General features: G+C 45.0%; 1 protein-coding gene across 1 annotated transcript; it reads left to right on the forward strand.

Moving 5' to 3' along the window:
• Positions 1–7,492: 7,492 nt before the first annotated feature.
• Positions 7,493–12,472, forward strand: LOC136717384 (homeodomain-interacting protein kinase 2-like). Its single transcript, XM_066695003.1, has 7 exons — positions 7,493–8,943; positions 9,472–9,595; positions 9,955–10,068; positions 10,189–10,275; positions 10,559–10,743; positions 11,074–11,380; positions 12,134–12,472. Exons 1-7 carry the CDS (start codon positions 8,285–8,287, stop codon positions 12,470–12,472), a joined length of 1,815 nt encoding a protein of 604 aa, XP_066551100.1. The 5' UTR covers positions 7,493–8,284.
• Positions 12,473–12,844: the final 372 nt, after the last annotated feature.

A 12,844-nucleotide genomic window follows, 5' to 3' on the forward strand; every position in this document is an offset into this window, starting at 1 on the left:
TGTTGGATCGGACCGCACGGGCCAGCCTTCGCTCCCCACGTGCGTCGATGAGGCTTGGCTGCCCATGACCCTGTTGCCGGTTCACTGCTTTTCCTTCCTTGGACCACTTTTGATAGGTACTGACCACTGCAGACCAGGAACACTCCACAAGATCTGCAGTTTTGGAGATGCTCTGACCTAGTCGTCTAGCCATCACACTTTGGCCCAAAATGTTCACTTGCTGCCTAATATATCCCACGCACTGACAGGTGCCATGATAACGAGATTATCAGTGTTATTCACTTCACCTGTCAGTGGTCATAATGTTATGGCCGATCGGTGTATATAGATAAAAAAAAGAGCAATATAAAATAAAACTTCCATACCCAACCCTGAAACATTGATATGTATGGCACTATTCTCTACCACCTCACAATGTGTTTTGTAGATCATCAAAAGCTATTTTTCAGTGCAAATGATTGAACTACTAAAGATATACAACGCTCAAACATGAATAAATATAAAAGTATTGCTCTGTTCTCTCTCTTTGTTATTCACAGTACTACTTTCTAAAGACACCATAATCTCTTTTTCCCTGTGCATGAGTGTAACATGAATGAATGCCTGAGCAGTGCATTGGTCTCTGAAACTTTGTTTATTACAGTATCATTGTCCGAAGACATGAGAATGTCTTTCACAGTGACATGAATGCCTCCAGGTGCTTCTGGGTTAAAGTGCTCCTGAGTCTGTTTTTTATTAATTTCACTGTTGAGAAGCTTCTCTCATAGGCTACATGTGTGATGGACAGTGTTTATAGTAACTTGTAGGCCAGTCCAATCACATGGTAGGCATCAGTTAGGAGATTGTACTGAGAGAGGATGTGATGAACAAAAAAGACACAGTGTCTTTTGACAGCAGGGTAACAAGACATCCTCTGCCCTTTGTGCCAGTTTCATGCTGCTTCTTACTATTCTCTATGCAACTGTTTACATGCTGTTGGAGGCAAACATCATATTTGCTCGAGAGTAGAATCAATTCTAGGACATTTCCATGATTAACAGCAATGTTTTCCCAGCTATAAGCAGTCTTTGCTTTATCTCCCCTGTAGCTAAGGCCACATTTGTGTATACCTTTAATGACATCCACTATGCGCTCCATCAACTGACGTTTCTTCTTCACTTGCTCGCTATGTAATGACATTTGGTTGCTAGTCAACAAGCTTTTCACATCTGCCTTTTGTACATTTACAAAGTAAGCATCTGTACTATCTCTATGGATTTTTTCATGTTCCACTATTCTTAGGTGATTATGTTTCCAGGCTTTCATGTCTCCCTTTATGAAGGGGCTTTCACTAACCAAAGGTGCAAATGTCAAACAGACAGTACAGTACAGAGATTTTTTCAACAACTTGCGGTTGGTTCCATCTTTGCAGTTGAAAACTTTTGGTGTTTGTTAGAGGATGATAACAAAAAACATATCTATATCCTGTAACATAAGGCGAGCAAAGTAATCAAAATAATCAACAGCCTCATCTTCGTGTGTCTTTTTCTTAGCTTGTGGTTCAGGGTCCCTGAGTAGACTCTGCTCTCTCTTTTACATTTCCTTCAGTAGGCCTATGAGACTCATCTGTACCTGGATTAAATCACAATAAAAAGCAATCTGTAAGGCTATGACATGGAAACATGTTTTGACTGCATGTTTCAGTCTTATTTCATATTCTTTTCATCCTATTCCCTTTCAATTGTGGTCTTTGTATGTTTACTATTCTATTATTACTATACTGTTAATGATAAAAGCATAATAGGTCATAAATATGTGGGTATAAATAGTGGTGACATTGGAACTAATATCTAGTCATGTTAGATTGTTCAGTAAACAATGTTCACACACTGTGGTACAACAGCTCTACCTGTGCCTTCCACAGCAGGGATCCTTCTGGGCACATTACTGGGTCCTGACACTGTCTCTGACACTAAATCAAATTAAAAAAATTAAGTTGTTATAATTTTCAGCACAAGCCCCCCCTCCCTACAAAAGAAAAGTATTCTGATCATTTTTAACATTTAGCAATCCTACCTGCCCACTCTGGAGTTATGGGCTCATGGCTGGCGCTTGGTCCTGCCTCTTCCTCACCGCCAGCAGCAAACTGGTCTACTGGCTGCTGCTTACTAGAGACTACAATAGACTCTCACAGTCTCACAAACGCGTCACGACATACCATACTTATTCGTATCGTAACCGCTATATGCCATAACCTCACACAATTCCTTGACAATAAAATTGAATTGTGGTTTGTAGGCAACGTTATACGTTATATTTTGTTTTGCATGCCTGACATCTTGGCACTGTAGCCTAGGCTAGCATACCTGTCTTATCATCACCATCTTCTGGCTCTTGTTCTGTCCCTTCACTCTCAGTCTCAAGCTGCGAGCTTGTTTTACTCTTAAACAAGTCGCTGCGTTTGGCACATTTGGCTGTATCTTTTTTTCTTTAATTCTGGCTTTTTCAGCTCTCTTCTCTTTCTCTTTCTATTCTCCATCTTGTCTTAGTGTAAGTCTTACTCGCATCTTCTACCAATTTGTAATTACGTCAATCAGGTGGTCAATCACAACCTCCTGGGGACCTGGGCAGGGATCGACCAATTTGGGATTTGGTAGGGGCCACTCTCACCCCCAAATCAGCATCCAAGTGTTTGGATGTTTCTGTTGAGCTGACCTCTGAGCTAATTTTCGAGGAAAAGTGTTTCAGTAGCAGTGTGTGCGAGCGTGTGACGCAGAGCCCACGCTTCTGCAAGTGTAGCCTACATGAGTACATGATTTATTTAATTTTAAAATTATTGTGTTTACCGACCCTGTCACCGGCCCTTGCGGCCCAACAACCGCAAGGCCCACTGTGAATCTTCCAGTTTCTCCCGATTAGCTACTCTGTACTTGTCACCATGCAAACCCTGCTATCTGCCACTAGGAGCGAGTTTAGTGCTTCTGCAATTCCACATGCTAAATACACCAATCAGCCATAACATTATGACCACCTGCCTAATATTGTGTAGGTCCCAAAACAGCCCTGACCCATCGAGACATGGACTCCACTAGACCTCTGAAGGTGTGCTGTGGTATCTGGCACCAAGACGTTAGCAGCAGATCCTTTAAGTCATGTAAGTTGCGATGTGGGGTTGCCTTTGCCATTGCTGTGCCTGCCTTGATTTGACTGCATTTACGTTTTACAGTAAAATACGATATTTCCCAGCGGTTAAGTGGATGCTGATTAAAATGTGAGACTATTATGATATTTAAAACGAATACACCTTTTTGTAAAATTGTGTTTGTTTCCCCATACATTTAATGGACTTCTTATTATACTCGAATTAACTTAAAATTGAAGTTATACATAAAGTTATACCTTTGTAAATCAGTGGTATGTATTGAGCTGTTGTCAATACAAGTACAAATATGAATGTACTTGTATTACCTTTTATATTAACATATTACAGAATTGACCCATCATTTCCACATGTGTCTGCAGCCATAATAATGGATTGTACATGTAGGAATAACACTCCACCCCACCCTGCCTCCCTTTTGTTCAAATAAATTAGATATACATGCAATGGCCTGCAAAATCTGCTTGTATGTAGGCTAATACACAAAACTAATGGTGTGAACATATCTATGTCCAGATTGTTTTCTCAATTTAAATGCATCACTATAATGTGAATTGAATTGATGAAAGGTTGTTTTACATTAAGCCTCTCGTCTCCTTGAAATGATTACGCTACATCAGCAGGGAGGTAAATCCGGAGCCGGTACCACCACCGAAGCTATGGAAGATGAGGGAGCCTTGGAGCCCAGTGCACTGGTCATCCTGGGGAGACGAGAGGGGGCCATATAGGATACATGTGTGATGGGGTAGATACATTTTAAGATCAACTTACACATTATAGTTTCTGATACTTCAATTTGCTTTCCCAGTATAATGATCTGAGGGACATTGCTTTTCAAACAATGACAAATAATCTAGAATGTCAGGGCTCTCCAACAGGTCGATGCCCACCAGAAGCCCTTACACAGTGCTGGAACTTTTCCATTGTTCAGGCCCTGCAGGGCAGCACTGAGCTCCTGCAGTGAGATGGGCTGCTCCAGCTGGGCCACACAGGCTGCAGGGAGCTGTGGAAGACCCTGTGTGAAACTCTGCACTGCTGCCCATTCCATCCTGCCTGCGCCTCATACAAAGCACTATAGAAGCCCACTGCATACCGACACACCTGCGCCGGTGCACACTGCTCTATGCCCTGCGGCGTCCGCAGGCATCAAATGATTTTCAGCTGCGCCACTTTCTTCGAGTCCAAACAAAATACCTTGTTGGTGCATGAGCCTCCGCCAACCCCTGAAAACGGGATCTCTTTTCATTCAGGTCAATAAGGAGCCTACTGTCGGCACCCAGCTCTATGGCTCTCTGCAGAGATTCAATGTCCTCTTCCAATTTTGCCAGAGCTGCTTTCACACTTATTGTGTAATGACAGACTAGGCACAAGAGGGACGAAACCAGGTGCGGAGGGGCAAAGAAGAGTTGAAACAGGCAAGGGTCGAGAGCCGGCAAACAGGATCTGTGGGAAAAAGCAAAAGACCCGTCAAGGGGGCAGGCAGGAGGTCAGGAGATCGTTCAAACAAGGCAGAAGAGGGAATCCAAGAAACAGTTGTCGGCACAGACGCACACAGGCACACGCACGCAAAAAAAACAACAGGAGAAACATTTAGAAATGACAACACAAGGTGCTGCGGAATGTCAATTGAATAATTGTTGCTGGTGATTGAGAAAGACGTTAGAATTCAGGGGATGACCTCTGGTGGTAAACAGTGGGATTGTGGAGTGAGGATGACACATATTGTGACATTACTACATTTATTTGTACTTTCCCAATATCCCACCACTGTTTCACAGATAAGATCACACAAAATCGCCCTTTTGTTGATGCCAGTGCTGCCAGAAAACTTTAAAAACCTCTACAAAATGTGCATTATCGAACAGATTGTTATTAAAATGCCAATACGGGCTGTGTGTTTTAAAAGCAGCATCCAAAATCGAAACAGCCAATAATCTGTGTTCAGATAAAAAGGTAGGAACAATTCTACAATTCAGAAAAAGACTGTGCTGATAATTAAAAATATAAGCCTATCCAGTCGAGCCGAAGAAATAAAACTACTACTACTCTTTACCCAAGTGTATTGTCTACGATGCAGGTTAGAAGCTTTCCATACATCTACTAAATTATTGTGAGTAATAACTGAAAGCAACTCCTTAGCAGATGGAACATGTGGTTCAATGTGGTTCCTATGGTTCACCACGGTGGATCTGAAAGATGCTTGCTTTCACATCCCCATTGCGCAGGCGCACAGGAAGTTTCTCCGCCTTCGAGGGCCGAACATTCGAGTTTGCTGTTCTGCCCTTCGGCCTGTCGCTAGCCCCTCGCACTTTTTTCCAAGTGCATGGACATCGTGTTAGCCCCCTTACGTTGCCATGGGGTTTGCGTCCTCATTTACTAGCAGACTGGCTGGTTTGTTCTCACTCGAGGGAGCAGGTTCATAGCTAAACAAACCTCATTCTAGGCCATCTCTCCGAATTGGGCTTCTGGGTCAATCGAGTAAAGAGCCGCCTGACGAAAACTCAGCATGCACAGTTCCTTGGACTTCACTTTGATTCTGTTGCCATGCTCGCCACGCTGGAACCAGAGAGAGTTGCCTCTCCCTCTTCCAACTGAGAGCTCGTGCCAGAGGCTGCTGGACCTCCTAGCGGCAGCATTACAGACCCTGAACTCCTGGTGGCCCACTTGACTCGAGGTGTTGCCACGTCTTGGGCCCTTTTTCAAGGCGCGCCCTTGGACAACATTGTTGTGGCTGCAGCTAGGGTTTCGCTGCTTACATTGGTCCGGTTCCACAGGTTGTATGTGACTGGACCGGTCCCTTCCATTGGGAACCCGGTGTTGGCTGCAGTTGAGCCCCAGTAGCCCACGGGCTCTGGCTCCTGATTTCCTCTCCCAGTCTGTCCCTGTTAAGCACATCCTGATAGAGCTATTTGAACCATGTCTTCCCTTCCACCGGACTATGCCTTCCAGTCGAGCACACACGCAAGCTGCTCCTGGACTTGCTGACAGCCTGTCGATGTGTTCCAAGGGTCTGTCATGCGGCCTACAGGTATGTTGCCTTACGAGGCTGCCCTGTATATAGTTTGTTCATTATTGCATTGTTGCGGTGGTACATTCATCTGGTCTGTATCCCACTCTGTATATATAACGTGTAAACATCAGGACTGTGGCTCCACTCTAGCTTGTGTAGACTGGAGCTCACTGCCGCTGTTCCCAGCTGATGGCGCTCGAGTTGTTCTCACTATATAGTTCCTTGGTCAGCAGGTCTGTTGCCTGCTCTGGCTGTGTGGAATAGAGTCCGCTGCTGCTGTCCTCAGTGGTAAGCACTTGAATGGGCTCTTGTGTTCCGCTGTGTACATAGTTAATTTGTCAGCACAGTAGAGCTAATGTTGCCCTGCGCTAGCTGGTCTAATCAACAGGCGTCAACTGCTCCTGTGTTCCGTGGGAGGCACATGAGTTGGTTCCTGCGCCCCGTGGTGTGTATAGTTCGTTTGTATGACATTTTAAGTTGTCAGCACAATGGAACTCTCCACTCTGTACTGTTCAGTTGAGTAGGATGCTTCTGTGCTGTGCGGAGGCAGCATGAATGCTCCTGCTGCCACGCGATATATATTGTCGTTTTTAGCTCGGCTACTCTGTGACTGTGTACTGTGCAGGCTGTGTACTATGTTGTGTTGTGTTTCAGTGGGTCTATGGCCCCGCACCTATTAGATCAGGGGTCCAGTTCCATGATAATGCGTGGAGGCCGCACATGTTGCTTGATTGCCCACGCCAGATATGTACAAGTAGATTACGGTCTCGCTCCTACCTGCACTAGTAGAGCAGCCGGCCTTGCTATTGTAAGCAGAGGGTGTAAGAGTTAACCTCTGTAGCCTCACTTTGTATATGCTGATTCTAGACAGTTCCCGGTAAGAACATGACTGCGGTCCTGCAGCCCTGTGGGGCCCCTGAGATTACTGTCTGGAGTTGTGTTGCCGAGGCCCCCTAGCAGTCACCTCGGGGCAGGGTCCCTTATCAACTCGGTGCCTCCTCCCTTGCGATGGTTTTGTTATACAGTAACCCCTCCCCCTTGGGCAGTGCTTCCGACTTGAAAGATAATTATAGGTTGCGAATGCAACCCCGGTTATCTGAGAAAGGAAGCACTGCCCAAGGGTTGCAAGGTCGTGCAGGAGTCATGCTCCTGGCAAACGAGGATGAACTTGTGCAGACATCACGTTTTATAGAACAGGAAGTGGGAAGGGACCAGTTCTGAGTGACGTGTGCAGAGGGGCCAATGGCAGCTTTGATAGAGTGACGTTTTTTGATCGGGTTCCTACGGAAGTGCGCAGCAACCCCTCCCCCTTGGGCAGTGCTTCCTTTTTCAGATAACCAGGGTTGGATTTGCAACATATCGTTTCTCTCTGAAACAGACACCTGAATCAGATTTGAAGGTGACTTCTGCCAATCCTTTTCCACAGATATTTTTGAGTAATGTAACAGGGTTAAATTGAAATGATTGTGTGTTTCATCAAACTTAGTTTAATGGATGACATTATTTTCATTTTAAAATACTGGTAGAATCCTCCTTAATATTTCATTGATAAGGTTAATCTATACTGTTTCCTGCACGCTTGCAGGTAAAACCAAACCAATGGAAAAAATGGGGGTGAGTTGTTAATTTTATTTTACTTTTCTGCTGAAGAGTGTTCCTTTTCTAAAGTTTGTGGATTTCTTGTTGTATATATACAAACTGTACTGGACCAAAAACTATGACAATACATAATAGCATGCCTCTGGTTTCAATCAACCTAATTGCAATGTAGAATGTAGAATTCACAGTGTAGAATTCCATGACATCACAATATCACCCCCACCATCAGACTGCCTTGCAATTCTACTACATCAGTAGTACAATTTTATGACATCATAATGTCATTCTACTTCCAGAGTATGCTTTAGTGTCTCACCACTGACTTGACTCCATTCCAGTCTGATCAACACAGCAGTGAAGATCTCCTTCTGTGAAACATCTATCTTTCGGTGGTAATTTATACATTTCGTTCTTGAGCCGAGTTTTGAAACCCTTTGGTGAGTAAGATCCATCTTTGTCAGGGGTAAAGGCTTAGATGAAGTATTTTTTACTGTACATTTACAAGTTTATTCTTTCTTTCGTTAACATAGTGACGAATGTCTGTGAAATTGCCCGAGACCTCCCAGAGCTGCGAGCTGAAGCGCAGGAGAGAGGAGATGGGGACCAGCAGCAGCAGGGCGCCTGTTGCCACGGACGAGGATAATGATGAGTACCAGCTGGTGGATCATGAGATGCTCTGCTCCCAGAGAAACCCGTATGAAGTCCTGGAGTTCCTGGGCCGGGGCGTCTTTGGCCAGGTGGTGAAGTGCAGGAATCACCGTACCGATGAGATCGTGGCCATCAAGATCCTGAAGAACAAACCCGCCTATGAGCGGCAGTGCCTGATTGAAGCCACCATCCTGGCCAGGCTGAGCAGAGAGAACCCCGACCAATATAACCTTGTCCGGGCTAATGAGTGTTTCCGGTACAAGGGCCACTTGTGCCTGGTGTTTGAGATGCTAGATCAGAATCTGTATGACGTCCTTAGCTTCGGGCCCCTGCCCCTCAAGTACATCAGGCCCATCCTGCAGCAGGTCGCCACTGCCCTGCTGAAGCTGGAGACTCTGGGGATCATCCACGCTGACCTCAAGCCTGACAACATTATGCTGGTGGACGCGGCCAGGCAGCCCCTCAGAGTCAAGGTGATCGACTTCGGTCTGGCCACCCATGTCTCGGAGGCAGTGCGCTCTGCCTGCATGCAGGCCAGATATTTCAGGTAAGGCAACGTGGCATTGCGTTTTCTAAATACTCCTTCTAAATACTTCAGTCTGTTGTGTTTACCTAATGCGCTTTGCACAGAACACATGAAGATGTATAGTTGTTAAGCACAATATGGCCAATGTCTGTAAAATATGGGAGTGAACTTAATTATAGGAGACCAGAGGAAAAAAAAACTGCATTCTCGGAAATAAAACATGTACTGACCTTAACTTCAGCGACACCCTAGCAGCTAAAGATGCAACATTTATAAATGTTTATACTAAATATAGTTAATATAGAGTCAGAATACAATACAATTACTATAGAGAGGGGTGTTTCAAATGAAACCAGGGAAATATGCCAAGAAGTAAAGCCAAATAATACAATGTGAGATCGAACATCAAATTCATATTATTCCTCATGTTTTCCACGCTGTGGGTTTTGTTAAAGCAGGCCTTGGTTACAGAGTCACCCTGTCTGAAATCACATTCTTTCTTGCCTCGTCCACACTGACCCACTGCTTCTATATGTCCTGTCTCTGCAGGGCTCCAGAGATCATCCTTGGCCTGCCCTACAATCAAGCCATTGATATGTGGTCGCTGGGCTGCATCATTGCAGAGCTGTTTCTGGGGTGGCCTCTGTACCCCGGGGCTTCGGTGTACGATCAAGTAAGAGCTGGAAGCTGCCTTTCCTGTCTAACGTCTAACAGAACTTGCACCTGAAAGAGTATTGAGCAGTAAAGACAAGAGTCCTCGTCTCTCTTCTGATGTTCAAACGAAAGGCTTTTGATCAAAATTTGTTCTCTTCCTGCAAAAACAGTAGGCATGATTTTTAAAAGCCTGATATATGTGTGTCCAAATAATTTAATTTACATTCTCTAGTACATTCTCTGATATGTGTGTTTATATATATATTTATATTTATGCTCAGCACAGGTGAAGATGGAAAGGATTGAACTTTTAACAGGTTTTTGATTTTCCAGCATTACTCTCAGTGGCTTTTGATTGATTTATTTTTGTTTTTCTAGATCCGGTACATAGTTGAGATGCAGGGTTTGCCTGCGGAGAACCTGCTGAGTGCTGGGACGAAGACAGGAGAGTTCTTTAAGAGAGACTCGGCCAACTCCCTGTGGAGACTTAAGGTCAGACCTTATAACACATTCAGGCTATAGCATTCAAAGAGACACATTTGGTCTTGTTAAAACATAAACTAAACTTAAAAAATAAAATGTAAATGTCCCTATCTGTATATTAACACACAGACGCCAGAAGAGCATGAGGGAGAGACGGGGATCCAGTCAAAGGAGCAGCGGCTGTACAAGTCCAGTGGTTTGGATGGCATGGCGCTGGTATGGAGCCCCTCAAACACTGGGTCATATTTACTGTGTTAGCACCTGGAGAAGTGCAGGCATCTCATTTTCACTTATACATTCCTATGTATTCGTTGGCACATTTCGCAAAGGTCTAGTAAACCTCCAGTTGTATTGGTACGAGTCACAGACTGAGTCACAGATATTGAAAGGCTTTTAACTGAACACTCTACAGTTTACTGCACTCTTACTGAGGTATAACTGTCTTGGGAAAGAACAGGCATTATGAAGAAATCTTAACTCCTCTAATTTGACTCCACAGGTCCATATGCCAATGGATCTGGATGGGAATGACTTGATGGCAGAATTGGCAGACCGGCTGCAGTTCATTGACCTGCTGAAGAGGATGCTGTCGATGGACCCAGAGGACAGAATTACCCCTGTCCAAGTCCAGAACCATCCCTTCGTCACTATGACTCATCTATTTGAGTTCCTCCCCAGCACACAGTATGTTTTAATAGGGGTGCGGATAAAAACAAAAGACAAAAACTGCCAACGTTGAAGAGTGTGCTCTTAAAAGCCACCTTGTGTTGTGTCTCCTGTAATAGGCAGGGAATAGCTGTGGAGCTGAATCTCCAGAGACACTGTGTTTTCACTTGATGAATATGCATCTTGGCAATGGGGTCTTTTGTGGGGAAAGAAAAATAAGAATATCAATCCGTCAATACCAGGAAAGCTTCTGAATTGTACTTGTTAAAAACAACCGTACACTAATTTTAAAGCTAGTGCTCAGAACGTGGAGATACTTATATTAACACATCTCTTCCTCTCGCCTAGTGTCATGTCTTGTGCCCAAGACATGGAGGTGTGCTATAGTCGGGTCGATACCAGCACGACCTACAATTGCCAGCTCCACGCAGCCCTCAGCACGACCTTTAACAGCCAGGTCAACACATCCCCCAGCACGACCTACAACAGCCAGGTCAACACAGCCACCAGCACGACCTATAACAGCCAGGTCAACACATCCCCCAGCACGACCTACAACAGCCAGGTCAACACAGCCACCAGCACGACCTACAACAGACAGGTCAACGCAGCCTCCAGCATGACCTACAACAGCCAGGTCAACGAAGCACCCAAGGTGAGTCCCAAAGTTTTTTTCTTTGTTTTCCCCTTTGTCTGTCCTGCAGGAGTGATAATGTAGGTGTGAGAGACTGAGCAACATGTGTCTCCAGGAAGTCCATTTGAGTGATGAAGCTAATATTAAACTGGTTAATACAGGTGTTTATTTCACCCATGATGTTTTAGTGTAATTGTTAAATCAGTTACTGTTTATCCTCATTTTGAATTTGACTTTTAATTTAAAAAAAAGTGTTGTATAGTCACAATATCACTATAAAAGTCTGCACCGATAATTATATACTAGTCTCTAGCATTTCAGTTCACTGACTGCCACTCTATAACACATCTCAAAAGCTATATATTCAGAGCTGATTCCGTCATCCAGAAGGATTGACTCCTGGTCTCATGCAGACCCCTCAGAGCTAGGGCCACATCTCTCACTTTAGTGACCATGTCAGCTCTTTGGTACGGCCCTCAGTATTGCAACTGGCACTGAGTATTGCTGGAGTTATAAAGGAGGTGGTATGGAGAGAGAGATAGATATGTATTGTTCCCTCTCCGTTCAGGAGTGAAAAGGGTCGATCTGTGTGGGCGTCATTATTTAGGAGGGTGAAAGGAAGGCAGACAATGCTACTGCAGTCAAATAATTAGCTCTGCTTGAATCCAACACCCTCAGACATGTGGAGATGGATGGACTGCTGTCGGTCGGGTTTGGTTTCGTGTCAACTCTGCAGACAGGCGCTCTCAGACTCTTTTTCGTGACTTTGCACAGGCGCAGCAACTTGTGGCAGCAGAGGAGAACAACAGGCAGTCGGACAACATCACCCCCTCCAACGCACAGGCGCCGGCAGCGGATGTCCACCTCTACAACCCCCCCAGGCTGGGCACTATGGGCAGGGCTCGGGTCACCACGCGGGCCAGGAGACCCATCCCCCCCGCCCTGGGCACAATGGGCAGGGCTCGGGTCACCACACGGGCCAGGAGACCCATCCCCCCCGCCCTGGGCACTATGGGCAGGGCTCGGGTCACCACACGGACCAGGAGACCCATCCCCCCCACCCCAGGCACTATGGGCAGTTGTCAGCTCACCACGTGGGCCACAAGAAAGTGAACTTTGCTGACTGTAAATAAAACTGTAAATTACAGAATGTCAACTTTTGTATTTTGTCATATTCTCCAACTTTCATATGGAGGTGTTTAGTCTCCGAGAAATTCATTCATTCTTGTGAAGTGAGTGATCAGTGGAAGACAAACTTGAAGACCTAGTAGATAAATAGGAAGAGATCTTTTCAAGGAACAAACTAGATTGTAGTGAAGCTAGAGGCTCTGTTCACAGAATGCGAAACAGAAGAGAAACAAGTACTTGATGAAATGGAGAAAAGGGCATTATTAGGAAGTCAAACAGTGAGTGGGCTTCGCCTTTAGTGCTTGTATGGAACAAATCTGGGGATCTACATGTCTGTACTGATTGTCGTGAGTTGAA

Source organism: Amia ocellicauda, chromosome 21 (assembly GCF_036373705.1).
Source record: "Amia ocellicauda isolate fAmiCal2 chromosome 21, fAmiCal2.hap1, whole genome shotgun sequence".
In the NCBI taxonomy this organism is placed as follows: Eukaryota; Metazoa; Chordata; class Actinopteri; order Amiiformes; family Amiidae; genus Amia; species Amia ocellicauda.